The sequence below is a fragment of the Leptodactylus fuscus genome, chromosome 3 (genome assembly GCF_031893055.1).
Source record: "Leptodactylus fuscus isolate aLepFus1 chromosome 3, aLepFus1.hap2, whole genome shotgun sequence".
NCBI classification, from domain to species: Eukaryota; Metazoa; Chordata; class Amphibia; order Anura; family Leptodactylidae; genus Leptodactylus; species Leptodactylus fuscus.
This window is the reverse complement of record NC_134267.1, coordinates 224,558,497-224,581,904: the sequence shown is the minus strand read 5'-3', so window position 1 is coordinate 224,581,904 and position 23,408 is coordinate 224,558,497. Positions and strand designations below refer to the sequence as shown.

General features: G+C 38.2%; 2 protein-coding genes across 3 annotated transcripts in view; both read left to right on the top strand.

Annotated features, from left to right (window-relative positions):
• LOC142198579 (uncharacterized) overlaps positions 1–23,408 on the top strand; it is a 302,293-nt gene that overhangs the window by 78,794 nt on the left and 200,091 nt on the right. The window lies entirely within an intron of this gene.
• Positions 8,410–23,408, top strand: part of LOC142196842 (meprin A subunit alpha-like) — a 40,678-nt gene continuing 25,679 nt past the window's right edge. Inside the window, exons 1-5 of one of the 2 annotated variants that reach the window (XM_075266822.1) lie at positions 8,410–8,517; positions 8,771–8,792; positions 10,779–10,826; positions 11,402–11,442; positions 13,237–13,315. In XM_075266822.1, the coding sequence (XP_075122923.1) occupies positions 8,449–8,517; positions 8,771–8,792; positions 10,779–10,826; positions 11,402–11,442; positions 13,237–13,315 (259 nt within the window). In that variant the 5' untranslated portion in view covers positions 8,410–8,448. Of the gene's footprint in view, positions 8,518–8,770; positions 8,793–10,775; positions 10,827–11,401; positions 11,443–13,236; positions 13,316–23,408 lie in introns of both variants that reach the window. The other variant, XM_075266821.1, reaches the window with a different exon arrangement.

Below are 23,408 nucleotides of genomic sequence, written 5' to 3'. Positions count from 1 at the left end.
ATGACGGCATTTCGAAGGAGGATGCGGCGGTGTCGTACACCTCCTTCGACAGGGCCGTTTTTCTGGTTGGTAAGGCTGGTCGGGGTGCTCTGTTGGCAAAATCCGACATTGAGTCGGCGTTTCGTTTGCTGCCGGTGCACCCCGACTGTTTTCCATTTGTTAGGCTGTAGGATTAGGGATAGTTTTTTCGTCGACATGTGCCTGCCTATGGGATGTTCCATTTCCTGCTACTATTTTGAGTTATTTAGCTCCTTCTTGGAGTGGTCTTTGCGCTATGAATCGGGCATCCCGTCGGTTTTGCACTATCTCGACGATTTCTTGTTTGTTGGTCCAGGGGATTCACCAGTTTGTGCTTATTTATTGGCTACCTTTCGGTCTCTGATGTCCCGGCTTGGGGTTCCCCCTTTCGGCTGAGAAGACGGAGGGCCCATCTACACGGCTGTCGTTTCTCGGTATAGAGATCGATTCAGCCGAGATGGTTTTCAGGCTTCCGCCGGATAAGCTCGACCGTCTCCTCGGCATGGTCGGGGATTTCCTTTTGGCTAAAAAGGTCACGTTACACCAGATGCAGTGTCTCCTCGGCCTCTTGACATTCGCTTGCCGGGTTCTGCCCATGGGGCGCGCCTTTTGTCGCCGGCTGTCGCTGGCCACAAAGGGCGTGCTGCAGCCCGACCATTTTATTCGCATTACGCGTCCTTTAAAAGAGGATCTGCGTGTTTGGTGCGCTTTTCTCTCTCAGTTCAATGGTCGGGCGGTTTGTCAGCAGGCTGAGGTTGCCAATGCCGAGCTTTCTTTATTTACGGATGCGGCTGGTGGTGACGGTTTCGCGGCCGTTTTCGGGGATGAGTGGTGCAGGGGGTCTTGGCCGCTACTGTGGTTCGAGACGGGCCTGGTTAAGAACTTGGCTTTATTGGAATTTTTCCCGATTGTGGCCGCGGCAGAGCTTTGGGGAGATAGGATGGCCAATCGTAGGATAGTGTTCTGGTGTGATAACCTTTCTGTAGTGCAGGTCATTAATAGTCAGTCTTCCTCCTCACCTCCGGTGCTGGCGCTGCTTCGGCATTTAGTTTTGCTTTGTTTACAGCGTAATATTTGGTTTAAAGCGCGCCATGTGCCTGGGGTGCGGAATGAGATTGCTGATGCCTTGTCTCGCTCACGTTTTCAGGTCTTCCGTGCCCTGCATCCGTCGGCGAGACCGGAGGGTTGGTTCTGCCCCGATTCCTTGTGGAGCCTGGTAGGGAACAACTGCTAGAGCTTATTCGAGATTCGGTATCTGCGACTACTTGGAGGAGTCACTACAGTGCTTGGGTCCTTTGGTTGTCTGTGTCTGGCGGTTCTGTACCCGCGGACGCTCCGAAGCTGCTAGATGTATCTTTGGAATTTTTAGTCAAGTTGAGAGATCAGGGGCTGTCTTACTGCGCTGTAGTTAAAAAATTGGCTGGGGTGGCGTTTATGCTCAAGCTTTTTGGTAGAGTTGATGTTACAAAGCATTTTGCTGTTAGACAAGTTTTGAAGGGTTGGCGGAAGGAGAAGCGTGGGGGGGATCGGCGCAGACCGGTTTCTTTTAGTTTGTTACGTCGTTTGTTTGGGGTTCTAGAGGTAGTGTGTCGGGATGGGTACGAAGTGGTGTTGTTGCGGGCCGCTTTCGCTTTAGCCTTTTTTGCGGCCCTCCGTATTGGGGAACTGGTCAGTTCCAGTAAGTCTAGGCCCGGGGGTTTGGGGGCGGGTGATGTTGTGGCTTCTGAAGCAGAGATTAGGATCTGTCTTCGTCGCTCGAAAACGGATGTTTTCGGGCGGGGAACATGGATCACGATTGGGCGCACGGGATCGGAGTTTTGCCCCGTGTTGTTGGTGAGTGATTACATGTCTCGGCGCCCCCAAGGGGAAGCCTTTTTGTTGCATGAGGCTGGTGCTCCGCTTACTCGTTTCCAGTTTTTGTCGGTTTTTCGTGCCTGTATAGTTGCTGTAGGGCTGGAGCCTCGGGACTTTGGCACCCATTCGTTCCGTATCGGTGCCGCTACAACGGCCGATGCTTGCGGTTTGGGCGACGAGGCTGTGAAGCGCTTGGGGCGCTGGAGGTCCGACTGCTTCCGGTCCTACATTCGGCCTGACCTGATGACTCCCTGAGCCTCGGCGTCCGCTGAGCGTGATGGGGTGCTGATTTGGGCCTTTCCGTCCCCTTTTTTGTGCATGCTATCCGTTTTTTCTCTTTCCTCTCTTTGCAGATAATGGCCCGGTAATGGTGTGGCTCATCGGCCACTCTTTTTTGTTTTGGGCGGAGAAGAGAGCTGCAGTTCGGCCTGGCGGTCTCCACTTTGGGCTGACTGGAGTTGATGTTCGTTGGCGGGGTCGACGGGGATTGCAGTGGAGGCAAGTGCTACCGGAGATAGTGGCTGCGGGTCGTGTGACAGCTGGTCCTGCGGTAGTTGTTGTGCACGCCGGAGGTAATGACTTAGGCCATGTAAAATTGGCCGAACTTATTACTATGATAAAAGAAGACCTCCGCCGCGTTTATGATTTTTTCGATCGCGTGGTCCTCGTCTGGTCGGAGGTCGTGCAACGCCTTTGCTGGAGAGGGGCGCGTGATGTTGCCGCAATTGATAGGGCGCGGCGGGTTTTGAACATTAGGGTCTCCAAGTTTGTTCGATCCTTGGGGGGGGTTGCTGTTCGGCATGTGGAGTTAGAGGGTAATAATGAGAGGCTGTTGATGAAGGACGGGGTGCACCTCGGTCCCATCGGGTCTGATATTTTCCTTTCAGGGTTACAAGATGGCTTGGAACGGGCTTTGGTTCTTTTGGGTGGGGGGGCCAACAGGCAGGTGTAGAGGGTGGGCGGTACACTGCCTGTTTGGGTGGCGGGGGGTCCATGCCCAAGTCTGAAGTGGTATTAGCCTACATGCTCGCTGGATCGCAGCGGAGCGTTCAGGAGAAGATGAGAAGGAAAACCGGAAGTGGGGCATGGACGGTTTACCCGTTTATTCGTTATTGGTTTTTTCTAAATAAAGCTGTGGCCTACCCCACTTATACCACACTTTAGTTTACTGTGGTTATTTACTTGCATATGCACATTTAGTAGGGATAGTCACCAAGGGGTAAAGTTATTCCTATAAAGGTATGGGTCCAATGAGTCCTCCTTCTGTCATTATTTTACTTCTGTGAGTTTAATAAAGCTGTGGCCATTTTGACACCCAAAATAAAGTGTTTTGTGCATTTATTCCAAAGTCAATACTTACTGTAGTTTGGGTGGTTTTAGGAAGGAGTGAGGGACATCCCATATCCAAAAGTCATGTCAAAAACAGGGCCATATTTATCTGGGCAATGCAGGTGATGTCACAGCAAGATGGGTTTTCTTGAGTGAGTGTTGATGTCCCAATGAGGGACAAATTCATCTAGAGACAGGTAAATGTTTTGTGTGGGGAGAGATGGTGAGATTTTCTTCAAGGAGCCGATGCTCCATTATCTGGAGAGACCTGGTGATGTCATAGCGAGAAGCTGCTTTACCTGGGGATGTCACATGGACCTGGTGATGTCATAGTGAGAAGCTGCTTTACCTGGGGATGTCACACGGAAGAAACGTTTATAAGAAAAGCCGGCGAGGTCACTTTTACATTGACTTCACTTTAAAGTTGTTTTGAAGCCGAGAAGGGCGAGGGGGTAGAGATTCACAGAAGACTGAACACCAGGCTTTATCTATAAAATGTCTCTTTGTCCCATGGCGCGGGTTAGGAGAACACACCGCACTCAATACTCTTAGAATTGACTTAAGACCATCAAACATGTAAGAAAACTTCACACAATAGCAGATGTACGAAACGACAAAGGACGAAAGAACGACATGACAGACAACTGCATAAAGCTGCCGTGAACACAAGTACTTTCCTGTTCTCAGTCACTCATACAACACTGGAAATACCAAATGCAGAACATTTTTTGGATTTTTTTGCACACTGCCATTTTGTTTCTATTATTTCCTCAAGGTTACTGTCAGGAGTTAGGCCGGAACCATGTGGTGGAGGTCAGACTACAACATGGCGGTCAGTATATCACCATATACACATGGATATAAACTATACAAATCTGTGTATCCTACAGAGCAAGGTGCACCCAGACCACCCACATCCCCGCCATGTGCTGAGCCCTCCATGAACACCTTTCAGAGCTATAAATATGATCTAGATATAATAGATTCTGCTAGAAGACTGTGCAAAAACATCTAGATAAGGCCCCAAGTAATCTACACAGTCTTATACCGTCCACCATTTTAGGTAAAAGCAGATGGCAAATGAAATAGCTACATGAGGTAAGGGCGGACATTTTATAGGCAGCATGTATAAAGTGATTGAAGGCAGCCATATATCCTCACAGGACTCAGTATACAGCCCTGATATGGAGGTCACATATAGATCATCAGATGCCATATACAGTGTTGGCCAAAAGTATTGGTACCCCTGCAATTCTGTCAGATAATACTCTGTTTCTTCCAGAAAATGATTGCAATCACAAATTCTTTGGTATTATTATCTTCATTTATTTTGTCTTCAATGGAAAACCACAAAAAGAATTGTCAAAAAGCCAAATTGAATATAATTCCACAGCAAACATAAAAAAGGGGGTGGACAAAAGTATTGGCACTGTTTGAAAAATCATGTGATGCTTCTCTAATTTGTGTAATTAACATCACCTGTTACTTTCCTGAGGCACCTAACAGGTGGTGGCAATAACTAAATCACAAAAGCAGCCAGTTGAAATGGATTAAAGTTGACTCGACCTCAACCTCTGTCCTGTGTCCTTGTGTGTACCACATTGAGCATGGAGAAAAGAAAGAAGACCAAAGAACTGTCTGAGGACTTGAGAAGCAAAATTGTGAGGAAGCATGAGCAATCTCAAGGCTACAAGTCCATCTCCAAAGACCTGAATGTTCCTGTGTCTACCGTGCGCAGTGTCATCAAGAAGTGTAAAGCCCATGACACTGTGGCTAACCTCCCTAGATGTGGACGGAAAAGAAAAATTGACGAGAGATTTCAACGCAAGATTGTGCGGATGGTGGATAAAGAACCTCGACTAACATCCAAACAAGTTCAAGCTACCCTGCAGTCCGAGGGTACAACAGTGTCACCCCGTACTATCCGTCAGCGTCTGAATGAAAAGGGACTGTATGGTAGGAGACCCAGGAAGACCCCACTTCTTACCCAGAGACATAAAAAAGCCAGGCTGGAGTTTGCCAAAACTTACCTGAGAAAGCCAAAAACGTTTGGAAGAATGTTCTCTGATCAGATGAGACAAAAGTAGGAAAAGGCCTCAACATAGAGTTTACAGCAAAAAAAAAGAGGCCTTCAAAGAAAAGAACACGGTCCCTACAGTCAAACACGGCGGAGGTCCCTGATGTTTTGGGTTGCTTTGCTGCCTCTGGCACTGGACTGCTTGACCGTGTGCATGGCATTATGAAGTCTGAAGACTACCAACACATTGTGCAGCATAATGTAGGGCCCAGTGTGAGAAAGCTGGGTCTCCCTCAGAGGTCAGGGGTCTTCCACTAGGACTATGACCCAAAACACACTTCAGGTCAGCACTAGAAAATGGTGGTGAGAGAAAGCCCTGGAGACTTGTAAAGTGGCAGCAATGAGTCCAGCCCTGAATCCCATAGAACACCTGTGGGGGAGAGATCTCTTGATGGCAGTTTGGAGAAGGCCCCCTTCACATCTCAGGGGGGACCTGGAGCAGTTTGCCAAAGAAGAATGGTCTAAAATTCCAGCAGAGCCTTGTAAGAAACTCATTGATGTAGTGGCGTAACTAGGAATGCGACCCCCCCCCCCCACGCCGCATTCCTGCACACTCTATTATGTCCCATAGTGGCCCCTGCACATAGTATTATACCCCATTGTGGCCCCTGCACATGGGATTATGCCCCATAATGAACACCCACGAACAATTATTATACTCTGGGGTATTTTCAGACCCCAGAGTATAATAATCGGAGACTGAGGGGAGATACAGACATAAAAAAAAAAAGTTACTTACCTGTCTCCGGCTCCGCTGCAGTCTTTGTTGGTGTTGGCCAACTTTAATAACGCACGGATGTTACATGACATTTCATGCCCTCCCTCCATCTGCCCCCAGTTTCATGCACCCCTCATCTCTACCTCCATTTTCATGTCCTCCCCTCCATCTCTGCCCCTAGGTTACTGTTGCTCCTCAATTGCTCCACACCACACACACACACACACGCACTCTCTATCCTGCATCTCACATCCCCTCTCCCCTTCAGTTCAATACAATACAATACACAGAGCGCCCCCTGACTACTATTAGACAGTCATTAGTAACAGCAATCACAGACAAGTCTGAATACAAAAATGTGTAGAGTACTGATCCATCTACTGACATTCACCTCCCCCTCCTCCTAATACACAGATATCAGGACACTGTCCTATCTTCCTATTACACAGATATCAGGACACTGTCCTCTCCTCCTAATACACAGCCATCAGGACACTGTCCTCTCCTCCTAATACACAGATATCAGGACACTGTCCCCTCCTCCTAATACACAGATATCAGGACACTGTCCTCTCCTCCTAATACACAGCCATCAGGACACTGACCGCTCCTCCTAATACACAGATATCAGGACACTGTCCCCTCCTCCTAATACACAGATATCAGGACACTGTCCCCTCCTCCTAATACTCAGATATCAGGACACAAACCTCTACTCCTAATACACAGCCATCAGGACACTGTCTCCTCCTCCTAATACACAGGGGTAGCTGTCACCGGGCCCCCTAATGTCCCGGGCCCTGTGGCAGCTGCATCTGCTGCTATGGCGGTAGTTACGCCACTGCATTGATGGTTACCGGAAGCGGTTGTGCGCAGTTATTGTGTCTAAAGGTTGTGCTACCAAGTATTAGGCTGAGGGGGCGAATACTTTTGTTCGGCCCATTTTTGGAGTTTTGTGTAAAATAACCAATGATTTGACTTTTTTTCATTCTCTTTTGTGTTTTTTCATTGCAAGCAAAATAAATGAAGATATTACCAAAGAGTTTGTGCTTGTAATCATTTTCTGGAAGAAACCGAGTATTATCTGACAGAATTGCAGGAGTGCCAATACTTTTGGCCAACACTGTACACACAAAGTTGGGTGAACAATTGTGAATTATGGTTACTGTTTACATTATACGACTGAACTCAGAGATGTGACTCCTGTTCAGAAGCTGTAAATTGGCCCCCATAGCAGTCACGAAAACCCATCTTAAAGGGGTTGTCCAGTTTCAACAACTAGTTAGTATTGTTTATATAATGATAACTTGTACAATTTTCTAATATACTTTCTGTATAGATTCCTGATTTCTAGATCTTTGCTTGCTGTCATTCTTTATTTACTTGGATCCATGGTCATGTGATACACAGTCTATGGTCAAGCCATGGACATGGGATATGTACATAGACGTCAATGTATAATTCATGTTGTGAATGCATTTGGCGTGATATGTGTTGGATAATAAATATCTTTCTGTTATTTATCTGGTTGTATAGTCCCTTAAAATTATATAGCTCTTATTAAAGACAAGAAAGATGCATTGTTGTAGATATCTACTGTCCAAAGTGCAGATGACTACATGCATTTCCTTGAGTGACCAGAATTGGCAGCTGTAATAGAAAACAATTTGTTTAAAGGGATTCAATCATATGAATCCCATTTTTCCCTCCCTAACATGTAGGAATAGCTTTAAGAAAGGCTATTCTTCTCCAACCTTTAGAAGTCTTCTCTGGGCCACCATTCAGTAGATAGTTCGGTTTTCTTCAGTATGTAAATGACTTTTCTTGCAGCACTGGGGGTGGACCCTAGCTCAAACAGCACTGGGGATGTCCCCATTGCTGCGAGAAAACTCTCCAGCGCCAACCTCTGTCTTCTTCTGCAAGCCCTCAAAATCACATGTACAAAAAAAAGCTTCGTTCCTGAACCAGGGAAAATAACCTGGTCCTGAAATGGTTAATGTCATGAAAGTTTCCGGAAATTCAGAAATTATTTAAAAGTTTAGTTTAAGTTTACAGTTTAAGATTTAAAATAAACCACCCCGGGCAGAAGGGGTCCGATGTGACTAGACTGGTACATCCTTCTGTATAAGTATAACCCAGTGTTAGTTTTGGCTGGAGTGCCCCTTTAAGGCACTGTGGAAATGATTATGTGAGCAGTACTGAGGTCTATGGACACTCATGACTAAATAAAAGTTAATATTTTGGTCATCTCAGCGGATAGCCGAGCGTTAGAGATTACTTTATAGGCCAATTTACATCTTCGAGATAAAGTAAAGCTCTCATGTTAGTGGTGATAACTGTGATAATAGTAAGACTGTTTAACCTGAACTTCATCAATTGTGCAAAGTTCAAGCATCCCCTTATAAGATGTGCGGAGGGTACGGAGTCAGTGAGTATTCTCCTTGAAGCCACCATGGTGTCCCGGGAGTCTCTGGGGCTCCTCTGCCTGGTCGCCATCATTGCCCACTCTAATGCCTACACAGTAAGTACAGCCATGGCTGGATACAGAGCAATATTACGAGTATTTAGATGCAATGAACATTATCCAATTTGTCTTAGTCATTCTTCAATGGTAGAAGAACTACAATTCCCAGCCTGCTCTCTGGATGTGGGATTGGGACTGTGAAGAATAGTGGAAGGTTTGAAGAATAGAATAGAATGCTGAAATGTATGGAGACCCCTTTAGTTTCTACTCATTACATTATTATATTAATTATATGTATTTATTTTTACAGATTAACCATTGGCAAGACACCGGTAAGTGATAACCTCACAATATTTCTAAGAGTTGTTCATATGAGCGTCTGTATGTAAAAGTGTTTTCTGGTTTAGAACATTTATTAGGGAATTTAGAATTAGATGGGCAGGAAAATGTAACAGATTCAGCTGATCACGAGGGGTGTCATAGGTGGGACTTGTCTGCAATCAGCTTATTGTCCTGGAATCCTAAGAAAATAGGGATTGTCCAAAGAAAAGAGGCCCTTTAACCCATTCCCACTCTGCATCGTACTATTACATTGTATAGTTACTGCTCAGCGCTTTAATAGTAACGTGCTCTCATACTGTGGGTACAGGAGCTGTCGTCTTCTGGGCTTTGGGTGTATTGCACAGCCGGGACCCGGGACTAGCTGCCAGAGTCGGACTCTGACTCTGATGGTTCAACCCCTTACATGACATGATTATTATTGATCACGGCATCTGGGTGGTTCAGGGGTAAGATCGACCTCCCTTTAGTCCCTCTGATCCCATGCAATGAGATCGCGGGGTCCTCAAAGGGTTACCATGACCATTACTTGGCCTCCTGGCTGCATTTCCTTATTATACATAGGGATACAATGTGTGATGTAATGTAATACAGAAGGCTTGAGTCCCCCTTGTGGGACAGGAAAAAAAAAACTATAAAATTGCAAAAATAAGCAAGTACCGTATATACTCGAGTATAAGCCGACCCGAATATAAGCCGAGGCCCCTAATTTTACCACAAAGAACGGGGTAAACTTATTGACTCGAGTCTAAGCCGAGGGGGGAAATGCAGTAGCTGCTGGAACATTTCAAAAGTTAAAATGGTAGGAGTTTTTGGGTGCAGTAGGTGCTGGGGAAGGGGAGGGGGTGTTTTGGTTGTATGTCTGCCCCTTCCCTGAACTTGAGGACTGAGGTTTTTTTCCCCACTTGGAATTCAGCCTGCATGAATATAGGGGATCTGCAGTGCTCCTATTAACCCCTTCCCGACAGAACAGGAGCACTGCAGATCCCCTATATTCAGTAGACCGGGCACTTTCACACACAGGGATACATACACAAAAACTGGGCTGAAAAATTCGGCTTATACTCGAATATATACGGTAATAAAATGTATATAAAAAAGCCCTTTCAAATTTACTAAAATGCATAATATAAACCAACATATTAGATATCCCCTTGTGTGTAGAAGTAAAAAATAGCATTGTATATCCCATATAGTGAGTGTGTAAAAAAAACAAACAAATAATGCAATGCACAAATTGAGATATATATATATATATATATATATATATATATATATATATATATATATATATGTTTTTTTTTTCTTAAATGCAGATTGTGAGCCCCATATAGGGATCACAATGTACATTTTTTCCTATCAGTATGTCTTTGTAGAATGGGAGGAAATCCACACAAACACAGGGAGAACATACAAACTCCGTGCAGATGTTGTTCCTGGCAGGACTCGAACCCAAGACTGCCAGCGCTTCAAGGCTGCAGTGCTAACCACTGAGCCACCGTGTTGCCCCTGCACAAATTGATATATTATGGTCATCTCATCTCCCCCAAAAAAGCAATAAAAAGTGATCCAAAAGTCGTACATACCAATGAAAACTAAAATTTGCCCCACCAATAAAGAGCCCTGACATAGCTCTGTCAATAAAACTAAAAAAGTTATAGGCGGTGACCCCAGGAAATCCGTTCATTTTAGGAAAATGGGGCTTTATTAAGTAATAATGGTAAAACATAAAACCGATATAAATATGATATTACTGTAATTGCAAGTTACCTTCTCATTGAATAGCACACACGAGAAAAGATGGCGGATGGAGGTATTACAAGGCACAGAAAGGGGTTAACATGTTAGCCCAACTCAGTAGGGGTCCCATAGCCCCCAACAAGAATCATCGTTGTCCTGATGGTTCTGGATAGAAGTTCTAAGACGTTTCATTCGACAAATATAATTTACTGATACATTTCTTTTTCTTGATTTAGCAGAAAGCGTAGAAGCCGGAGAATTCATAGACATCCCTGACATAAACCAGAGTAAGTATGGTTGACTCCCTGCTAATGTGCTCTATCTATCTATCTATCTATCTATCTATCTATCTATCTATCTATCTCTATCTCATATTTATCTATTAATCCACCCATCTCATATCGATCTGTTTTATTTAGAATAGAGTCTATCTGGATCCTACTTGGCCCAAATTCATTTTGTAGGCCGAGGCCTAGGCCCAAGAGAGTATGTCTGTATAGTGTAGGTTCCCATCTGAATAAGGTCGCCTTGTAAGGGCAGATGGAGCGCTAAGAACTTCTCATTTATATACATTGAAGTCAATGGGAGCTGAGCTTCAACATTGGTACTCAGCCATTCTACAGGGCACAGAGCAACTGCTTATAGCTCCATATACTGTATAGTGCACAGACTGGACGTTCCCCAAATAGCTGATCCATGTGGGGGCTGGCTGTCTCCAACCTTTTGTGCCAGAGTCTTATACAACTTGATCCATTGCTTACTGCTTTATTTCCTAAGAATATCTTCTTAAAAAACCTGTTGTTTCTATATGTTCTTTCATCATTATCAATAGTTACTAACCTATGTACTTTATCCTTTATAGAACTGGGCCTGGACCTGTTCCAGGGAGACATCAAGCTGCCGGTGAGCCCCATAATTTTTATCAATCGTGTGATGTGATGGTATATGGGGTAACTAAAGGGTATGTGGCTCAGAGCTTTATGAAGACTGACATTTTCAACGCTGGATTTCATGTCTCCCATTTAGGAGCAGCCTTAGCCGGTCCATGCGCCTCCGCTGAAATTTATATTATAGCTGCCATAGAGTTCAGGCTCCATTATTTTTAAAATGTAGATTGTGAGCCCCATATAGGCCTCACAATGTACATTTTTTTTCCTATCAGTATGTCTTTGTAGAATGGGAGGAAATCCATGCAGAGAACATACAAAGTCCTTGCAGATGTTGTTCCTGGCAGGATTTGAACCCAGGACTCCAGTGCTAACCACTGATCCACCATGTTGTCCCCAGGCTTTTTCTGGCATAAATGATGATAAATCTGGTGCCCCCAGAATGTCGCCATCACGTCTTCTTTTTGAAAAGTGACAAGGGTGGGTGGGATTAAAGAGTCAGTTGCGACAATTTTTGTTACAGCTGGCAGTTAAAAAGTTGCAAATGTGATCCTGAGAATTTTCACTTTTTTTCACCCCAAAAGAGGCGTAAGAGATTGATAAATGTCCCCCACTATCATACCACCACTCACCTAACCCTCAACAAATCAGTGACCCCACACAATGTAATGTTCCCTCACCCCTTTACTGATCCCCACACAATATATTGCCCCCTTTACTGCCCACCCATACAGTATATGGCCCTCTTTATCAATCCCCACACAATATATTGCCCCCTTTGTTGGTTCCCACAAGGTATACTGCCTCTATATTGCCCCTCATACAGTATGTTGCCCTCTTTACTGGCCACTACACAGTATACTTGCCCCCTTTACTGCCTACCCACACAACAAATAGCCCCTATATAAGTGATGGCAAATCTTTTAGAGACCGAGTGCCCAAACTGCAACCCAAAACCCACTAATTTATCACAAAGTGCCAACACGGCAATTTAACCTTAATAATATTCAGATCCGCAATTGCACACAATTACTTTTAACAGGCCAGTTTCTGAAAGCATTCTTACATCGCAACGTTTATTCCACCCCATGCCTAAAACTTTTGCACAACACTGTAGTTTTTTTAAAAAAATGAAAACACTTTGTAAATCTGGATTTTGGGATAGTCCATTGACACCAATATAGTAGATTTGCCTGATTTAGCATTTGGAAGATTTTACAGTCATCGTAAAGATAAGTTGATTTGTCAACCAAACAGAAGTGGACGAAGGACTACATCAAAGTATAATAAGTGATAGAAGATTAATGAGTAGGAACATCTAGTCTAAGTACAGACATGTTTATAGAAAGGTTAACTGGGGATAGAGCCACCCAAAGCTGTGATATACCAGTTATAGACTAACTATGAGGCTGCGGGAGCAGATAGTCACTGAGGTGACCCTGGCCAGTCCAGGGTTGTAGCGGTAAACTGGGCTGGCCCACTAGGTCACTGGTTTTGCAGAAGGTGCTCAGCCTGGGTCTCTTTACTTGGAAGAGGAGAGGGTTACCCCAGAAAAGAGAGATGATTTCGGGACAATGGTTCCTTCCTCTTTCATATACCCCCTATTTATCCCTTGTTTATTACATGCAGAGCAGAGGTGTAACATGAAGCTACTGGAACCCAATACAAAATCTGCACCAGAGTCCCCCGACCGCTATAGTAGTGATGTGTAGTGATGTCATGACGTGAGAACTCGAATACACACAGGGAGAAGATCAGAAAGGCAACACAATAGTCAATGTATAATTGCTGAACTATTTCCTATCTGCAGGTACAAGGCCGAAACGCTTTACGTGATGAGAGATACAGGTGGAAGTTTCCTATTCCATATATATTGTCTGATAATTTAGGTAATTTTGTCTGTCTGTCTGTCTGTCTGTCTATCTATCTATCATCAATCCATATCTATCTATCTATCTATCTATCTATCTATCTGTCTGTCTGTCTGTCTGTCTGTCTGTCTGTCTGTCTGTCTGTCTGTCTATCTATCTATCTATCTATCTATCTATCTATCTATCTATCTCCTATCTATCTCCTATCCTATCTATCTATCTATCTATCTATCTATCTATGTATCTCCTATCTATCTATCTATCTATCTATCTATCTGTCTGTCTGTCTGTCTGTCTGTCTGTCTGTCTGTCTGTCTATCTATCTATCTATCTATCTATCTATCTCCTATCTATCTATCTATCTATCTATCTATCTATCTATCTATCTATGTATCTCCTATCTATCTATCTATCTATCTATCTATCTGTCTGTCTGTCTGTCTGTCTATCTGTCTATCATCTATCTATCTATCTATCTATCTATCTATCTATCTGTCTATCATCTATCTATCTATCTATCTATCTATCTATCTATCTATCTATCTCTCTCCTATCTATCTCCTATCCTATCTATCTATCTATCTATCTATCTCCTATCTATCTATCTATCTATCTATCTATCTATCTATCTATCTATCAAATGGAAAAAATGGCAGCACTCCAATATTTAGAAAAAGTGTGGATTTATTCCAAGCAGCGACGTTTCGGTTCTTATCTGAACCTTTCTCAAGCAAAGAAGTGAGGGAAAACCACCAGTTTAAATAACAACCACATCATATGGTGCATAATTACAATTAATTAGTTAGCATGTGGATACAATGCAACACAACATCAAAACACACTTAGGTGGAGTGAAAGATACAGTGTAACAAAGTGTTATAAATATATGATGATCTAGTAACATTTTTCAGATCAATATAAGTGACACATATATAGAAAATCACATCATATATAAAATATAAATATGAGGAGGAGGAACATCCACATGCTTTCACTAGTATCATGGGCGTTTATTCATTTATTTATTTATTTTTTTATTTCATTTTTTGTTTATTTTTTATTTTTTATTTCTTTTCTGGCTATAGCAACACCTGACTATGTAGATGTACTGTGTCTGCTTGTTTTTTAACATGCAGGTTTACACAAGTGCACTGGGTAGTCTGGGTGGATGCCAGCTTTTGGTATGCCGCACATGACTTTATTTTACTCTGTGCGTGCAGGGATATACTATGATTGATATATTCAGCCTGGGAAGGCATGTTTTTTATGTTTTTTTCTGATTTTGCACAGTAGTCACTTTTGGACACTGCAATGTATGAATAAACGCCCATGATACTAGTGAAAGCAAGTGGATGTTCCTCCTCCTCATATTTATATTTTATATATGATGTGATTTTCTATATATGTGTCACTTATATTGATCTGAAAAATGTTACTAGATCATCGTATATTTATAACACTTTGTTACACTGTATCTTTCACTCCACCTAAGTGTGTTTTGATGTTGTGTTGCATTGTATCCACATGCTAACTAATTAATTGTAATTATGCACCATATGATGTGGTTGTTATTTAAACTGGTGGTTTTCCCTCACTTCTTTGCTTGAGAAAGGTTCAGATAAGAACCGAAACGTCGCTGCTTGGAATAAATCCACACTTTTTCTAAATATTGGAGTGCTGCCATTTTTTCCATTTTCTATATAAAGTTGAAGATTAGCCACCTTCCAGTTTGGCTTTGCACCCGGTTTGTATGCTGTGCTGCTTCTGCATTTTTTTCTACTATCTATCTATCTATCTATCTATTTATCTATCTATCTCCTATCTATCTATCTATCTATCTATCTATCTATCTATCTATGTATCTCCTATCTATCTATCTATCTATCTATCTATCTATCTATCTCCTATCTACCTATCTATCTATCTATCTATCTATCTATGTATCTCCTATCTATCTATCTATCTATCTATCTATCTATCTCCTATCTATCTATCTATCTATCTATCTATCTCCTATCTATCTATCTATCTATCTATCTATCTATCTATCTATCTCCTATCTATCTATCTATCTATCTATCTATCTATCTATCTATCTATCTATCTATGTATCTCCTATCTATCTATCTATCTATCTCCTATCTATCTATCTATCTATCTATCTATCTATCTATCTATCTATCTATGTATCTCCTATCTATCTATCTATCTATCTATCTATCTATCTCCTATCTACCTATGTATCTCCTATCTATCTATCTATCTATCTATCTATCTATCTATCTATCTATGTATCTCCTATCTATCTATCTATCTATCTATGTATCTCCTATCTATCTATCTATCTATCTATCTATCTATCTATGTATCTCCTATCTATCTATCTATCTATGTATCTCCTATCTATCTATCTATCTATCTATCTATGTATCTCCTATCTATGTATCTCCTATCTATCTATCTATCTATCTATCTATCTATCTATCTATCTATCTCCTATCTACCTATGTATCTCCTATCTATCTATCTATCTATCTATCTATCTATCTATCTATCTATCTATGTATCTCCTATCTATCTATCTATCTATCTATCTATCTCCTATCTATCTATCTATCTATCTATCTATCTATCTATCTCCTATCTATCTATCTATCTATCTATCTATCTATCTATGTATCTCCTATCTATCTATCTATCTATGTATCTCCTATCTATCTATCTATCTATCTATCTATCTATCTCCTATCTATCTATCTATCTATCTATCTATCTATCTCCTATCTACCTATGTATCTCCTATCTATCTATCTATCTATCTATCTATCTATCTATGTATCTCCTATCTATCTATCTATCTATCTATCTATCTATGTATCTCCTATCTATCTATCTATCTATCTATCTATCTATCTATCTATCTATCTATGTATCTCCTATCTATCTATCTATCTATGTATCTCCTATCTATCTATCTATCTATCTATCTATCTATCTATGTATCTATCTATGTATCTCCTATCTATCTATCTATCTATCTATCTATCTCCTATCTACCTATGTATCTCCTATCTATCTATCTATCTATCTATCTATCTATCTATCTATCTATGTATCTCCTATCTATCTATCTATCTATCTATCTATCTATCTATCTATGTATCTCCTATCTATCTATCTATCTATCTATCTATCTATGTATCTCCTATCTATCTATCTATCTATCTATCTATCTATCTATCTCCTATCTACCTATGTATCTATCTATCTATCTATCTATCTATCTATCTATCTATCTATGTATCTCCTATCTATCTATCTATCTATCTATCTATCTATGTATCTCCTATCTATCTATCTATCTATCTATCTATCTATCTATCTATCTCCTATCTATCTATCTATCTATCTATCTATCTATCTATCTCCTATCTATCTATCTATCTATCTATCTCCTATCTATCTATCTATCTATCTATCTATCTATCTATCTATCTCCTATCTACCTATGTATCTCCTATCTATCTATCTATCTATCTATCTATCTATCTATGTATCTCCTATCTATCTATCTATCTATCTATCTATCTATCTATCTATGTATCTCCTATCTATCTATCTATCTATCTATCTATCTATCTCCTATCTACCTATGTATCTCCTATCTATCTATCTATCTATCTATCTATCTATCTATCTATCTATGTATCTCCTATCTATGTATCTCCTATCTATCTATCTATCTATCTATCTATCTATCTATCTATGTATCTCCTATCTATCTATCTATCTATCTATCTATCTATCTATCTCCTATCTATCTATCTATCTATCTATCTATCTATCTATCTATCTCCTATCTATCTATCTATCTATCTATCTATCTATCTATCTATCTATCTATCTCCTATCTATCTATCTATCTATCTATCTATCTATCTATATCTATCTATATCTATCTATCTATCTATCTATCTATCTATCTATCTATGTATCTCCTATCTATCTATCTATCTATCTATCTATCTATCTATCTATGTATCTCCTATCTATCTATCTATCTATCTATCTATCTATCTATCTATCTATCTCCTATCTATCTATCTATCTATCTATCTATCTATCTCCTATCTATCTATCTATCTATCTATCTATCTATCTATCTATCTCCTATCTATCTATCTATCTATCTATCTATCTATCTATCTATCTATCTATCTATCTCCTATCTATCTATCTATCTATCTATCTATCTATCTCCTATCTATCTCCTATCTATCTATCTATCTATCTATCTCCTATCTATCTATCTATCTATCTATCTATCTATCTATCTATCTCCTATCTATCTATCTATCTATCTATCTCCTATCTATCTATCTATCTATCTATCTATCTATCTATCTATCTCCTATCTATCTATCTATCTATCTATCTCCTATCTATGTATCTCCTATCTATCTATCTCCCTATCTATCTATCTATCTATCTATCTATCTATCTATGTATCTCCTATCTATCTATCTATCTATCTATCTATCTATCTATCTATCTCCTATCTATCTATCTATCTATCTATCTATCTATCTATCTCCTATCTATCTATCTATCTATCTATCTATCTATCTTCCTATCTCCTATCTATCTATCTATCTATCTATCTTTCTATCTATCTATCTATCTATCTCCTATCTACCTATGTATCTCCTATCTATCTATCTATCTATCTATCTATCTATCTATCTATCTATCTATCTCCTATCTATGTATCTCCTATCTATCTATCTCCCTATCTATCTATCTATCTATCTATCTATCTATCTATCTATGTATCTCCTATCTATCTATCTATCTATCTATCTATCTATCTATCTCCTATCTATCTATCTATCTTCCTATCTCCTATCTATCTATCTATCTATCTATCTATCTATCTATCTATCTATCTATGTATCTCCTATCTATCTATCATCTATCTATCTATCTATCTTTCTATCTATCTATCTATGTATCTCCTATCTATCTATCTATGTATCTCCTATCTATCTATCTATCTATCTATCTATCTATCTATCTATCTATCTCCTATCTATCTATCTCCTATCTATCTATCTATCTATCTATCTATCTATCTATCTATCTATCTCCTATCTACCTATGTATCTCCTATCTATCTATCTATCTATCTATCTATCTATCTATCTATCTATGTATCTCCTATCTATCTATCTATCTATCTATCTATCTATCTATCTATCTATGTATCATCTATCTATCTATCTATCTATCTATCTATCTATCTATCTCCTATCTACCTATGTATCTCCTATCTATCTATCTATCTATCTATCTATCTATCTATCTATCTATGTATCTCCTATCTATCTATCTATCTATCTATCTATCTATCTATCTATGTATCTCCTATCTATCTATCTATCTATCTATCTATCTATCTATCTATCTATCTATGTATCTCCTATCTATCTATCTATCTATCTATCTATCTATCTATCTATGTATCTCCTATCTATCTATCTATGTATCTCCTATCTATCTATCTATCTATCTATCTATCTATCTCCTATCTATCTATCTATCTATCTATCTATCTATCTATCTATCTATCTATCTATCTCCTATCTACCTATGTATCTCCTATCTATCTCCTATCTATCTATCTATCTATCTATCTATCTATCTATCTATCTATCTATGTATCATCTATCTATCTATCTATCTATCTATCTCCTATCTACCTATGTATCTCCTATCTATCTATCTATCTATCTATCTATCTATGTATCTCCTATCTATCTATCTATCTATCTATCTATCTATCTATCTATCTATGTATCTCCTATCTATCTATCTATCTATCTATCTATCTATCTATCTATCTCCTATCTACCTATGTATCTCCTATCTATCTATCTATCTATCTATCTATCTATCTATCTATCTATGTATCTCCTATCTATGTATCTCCTATCTATCTATCTATCTATCTATCTATCTATCTATCTATCTATCTATCTCCTATCTATCTATCTATCTATCTATCTATCTCCTATCTATCTATCTATCTATCTATCTATCTATCTATCTCCTATCTATCTATCTATCTATCTATCTATCTATCTATCTATCTATATCTATCTATATCTATCTATCTATCTATCTATCTATCTATGTATCTCCTATCTATCTATCTATCTATCTATCTATCTATCTATGTATCTCCTATCTATCTATCTATCTATCTATCTATCTATCTATCTATCTCCTATCTATCTATCTATCTATCTATCTATCTCCTATCTATCTATCTATCTATCTATCTATCTATCTCCTATCTATCTATCTATCTATCTATCTATCTATCTCCTATCTATCTATCTATCTATCTATCTATCTCCTATCTATCTCCTATCTATCTATCTATCTATCTATCTATCTCCTATCTATCTATCTATCTATCTATCTCCTATCTATCTATCTATCTATCTATCTATCTATCTATCTATCTCCTATCTATCTATCTATCTATCTATCTATCTATCTCCTATCTATCTATCTATCTATCTATCTATCTATCTCCTATCTATGTATCTCCTATCTATCTATCTCCCTATCTATCTATCTATCTATCTATCTATCTATCTATCTATCTATCTATGTATCTCCTATCTATCTATCTATCTATCTATCTATCTATCTATCTCCTATCTATCTATCTATCTATCTATCTATCTATCTATCTATCTATCTCCTATCTATCTATCTATCTATCTATCTCCTATCTATCTATCTATCTATCTATCTATCTATCTATCTCCTATCTATCTATCTATCTATCTATCTATCTATCTCCTATCTATCTATCTATCTATCTATCTATCTATCTCCTATCTATCTCCTATCTATCTATCTATCTATCTATCTATCTATCTATCTCCTATCTATCTATCTATCTATCTATCTCCTATCTATCTATCTATCTATCTATCTATCTATCTATCTCCTATCTATCTATCTATCTATCTATCTATCTATCTATCTATCTCCTATCTATCTATCTATCTATCTATCTATCTATCTATCTCCTATCTATGTATCTCCTATCTATCTATCTCCCTATCTATCTATCTATCTATCTATCTATCTATCTATCTATGTATCTCCTATCTATCTATCTATCTATCTATCTATCTATCTATCTATCTATCTATCTCCTATCTATCTATCTATCTATCTATCTATCTATCTATCTCCTATCTATCTATCTATCTATCTATCTATCTATCTATCTATCTATCTCCTATCTATCTATCTATCTATCTATCTATCTATCTTCCTATCTCCTATCTATCTATCTATCTATCTATCTTTCTATCTATCTATCTATCTATCTCCTATCTACCTATGTATCTCCTATCTATCTATCTATCTATCTATCTATCTATCTATCTATCTCCTATCTATGTATCTCCTATCTATCTATCTCCCTATCTATCTATCTATCTATCTATCTATCTATCTATCTATGTATCTCCTATCTATCTATCTATCTATCTATCTATCTATCTATCTATCTATCTATCTATCTATCTCCTATCTATCTATCTATCTTCCTATCTCCTATCTATCTATCTATCTATCTATCTATCTATGTATCTCCTATCTATCTATCATCTATCTATCTATCTATCTATCTATCTATCTATGTATCTCCTATCTATCTATCTATGTATCTCCTATCTATCTATCTATCTATCTATCTATCTATCTATCTATGTATCTCCTATCTATCTATCTATCTATCTATCTATCTATCTATCTATCTCCTATCTATCTATCTATCTATCTATCTATCATCTATCTATCTATCTATCTATCTATCTATCTATCTATCTATCTCCTATCTATCTATCTATCTATCTATCTATCTATCTATCTATCTCCTATCTATCTATCTATCTATCTATCTATCTATCTCCTATCTATCTCCTATCTATCTATCTATCTATCTATCTATCTCCTATCTATCTATCTATCTATCTATCTCCTATCTATCTATCTATCTATCTATCTATCTATCTATCTATCTATCTCCTATCTATCTATCTATCTATCTATCTATCTATCTATCTCCTATCTATCTATCTATCTATCTATCTATCTATCTATCTCCTATCTATGTATCTCCTATCTATCTATCTCCCTATCTATCTATCTATCTATCTATCTATCTATCTATCTATGTATCTCCTATCTATCTATCTATCTATCTATCTATCTATCTCCTATCTATCTATCTATCTATCTATCTATCTATCTATCTCCTATCTATCTATCTATCTATCTATCTATCTCCTATCTATCTATCTATCTATCTATCTATCTATCTATCTCCTATCTATCTATCTATCTATCTATCTATCTATCTCCTATCTATCTATCTATCTATCTATCTATCTCCTATCTATCTCCTATCTATCTATCTATCTATCTATCTATCTCCTATCTATCTATCTATCTATCTATCTCCTATCTATCTATCTATCTATCTATCTATCTATCTATCTATCTCCTATCTATCTATCTATCTATCTATCTATCTATCTATCTCCTATCTATCTATCTATCTATCTATCTATCTATCTATCTATCTCCTATCTATGTATCTCCTATCTATCTATCTCCCTATCTATCTATCTATCTATCTATCTATCTATCTATCTATGTATCTCCTATCTATCTATCTATCTATCTATCTATCTATCTCCTATCTATCTATCTATCTATCTATCTATCTATCTATCTATCTCCTATCTATCTATCTATCTATCTATCTATCTATCTTCCTATCTCCTATCTATCTATCTATCTATCTATCTTTCTATCTATCTATCTATCTATCTCCTATCTACCTATGTATCTCCTATCTATCTATCTATCTATCTATCTATCTATCTATCTCCTATCTATGTATCTCCTATCTATCTATCTCCCTATCTATCTATCTATCTATCTATCTATCTATCTATCTATGTATCTCCTATCTATCTATCTATCTATCTATCTATCTATCTATCTATCTATCTATCTATCTATCTCCTATCTATCTATCTATCTTCCTATCTCCTATCTATCTATCTATCTATCTATCTATCTATGTATCTCCTATCTATCTATCATCTATCTATCTATCTATCTATCTATCTATCTATGTATCTCCTATCTATCTATCTATGTATCTCCTATCTATCTATCTATCTATCTATCTATCTATCTATCTCCTATCTATCTATCTATCTATCTATCTATCTATCTATCTATCTATCTCCTATCTACCTATGTATCTCCTATCTATCTATCTATCTATCTATCTATCTATCTATCTATGTATCTCCTATCTATCTATCTATCTATCTATCTATCTATCTATGTATCATCTATCTATCTATCTATCTATCTCCTATCTATCTATCTATCTATCTATCTATCTATCTATCTCCTATCTATCTATCTATCTATCTATCTATCTATCTATCTATCTCCTATCTATCTATCTATCTATCTATCTATCTATCTATCTATGTATCTATCTATCTATCTATCTCCTATCTATCTATCTATCTATCTATCTATCTATCTATCTCCTATCTATCTATCTATCTATCTATCTATCTATCTCCTATCTATCTATCTATCTATCTATCTCCTATCTATCTATCTATCTATCTATCTATCTATCTCCTATCTATCTATCTATCTATCTATCTATCTATCTATCTATCTCCTATCTATCTATCTATCTATCTATCTATCTATCTATCTATCTATCTCCTATCTACCTATGTATCTCCTATCTATCTATCTATCTATCTATCTATCTATGTATCTCCTATCTATCTATCTATCTATGTATCTCCTATCTATCTATCTATCTATCTATCTATCTATCTATCTATCTATCTATGTATCTCCTATCTATCTATCATCTATCTATCTATCTATCTATCTATCTATCTATCTATCTATCTATGTATCTCCTATCTATCTATCTATGTATCTCCTATCTATCTATCTATCTATCTATCTATCT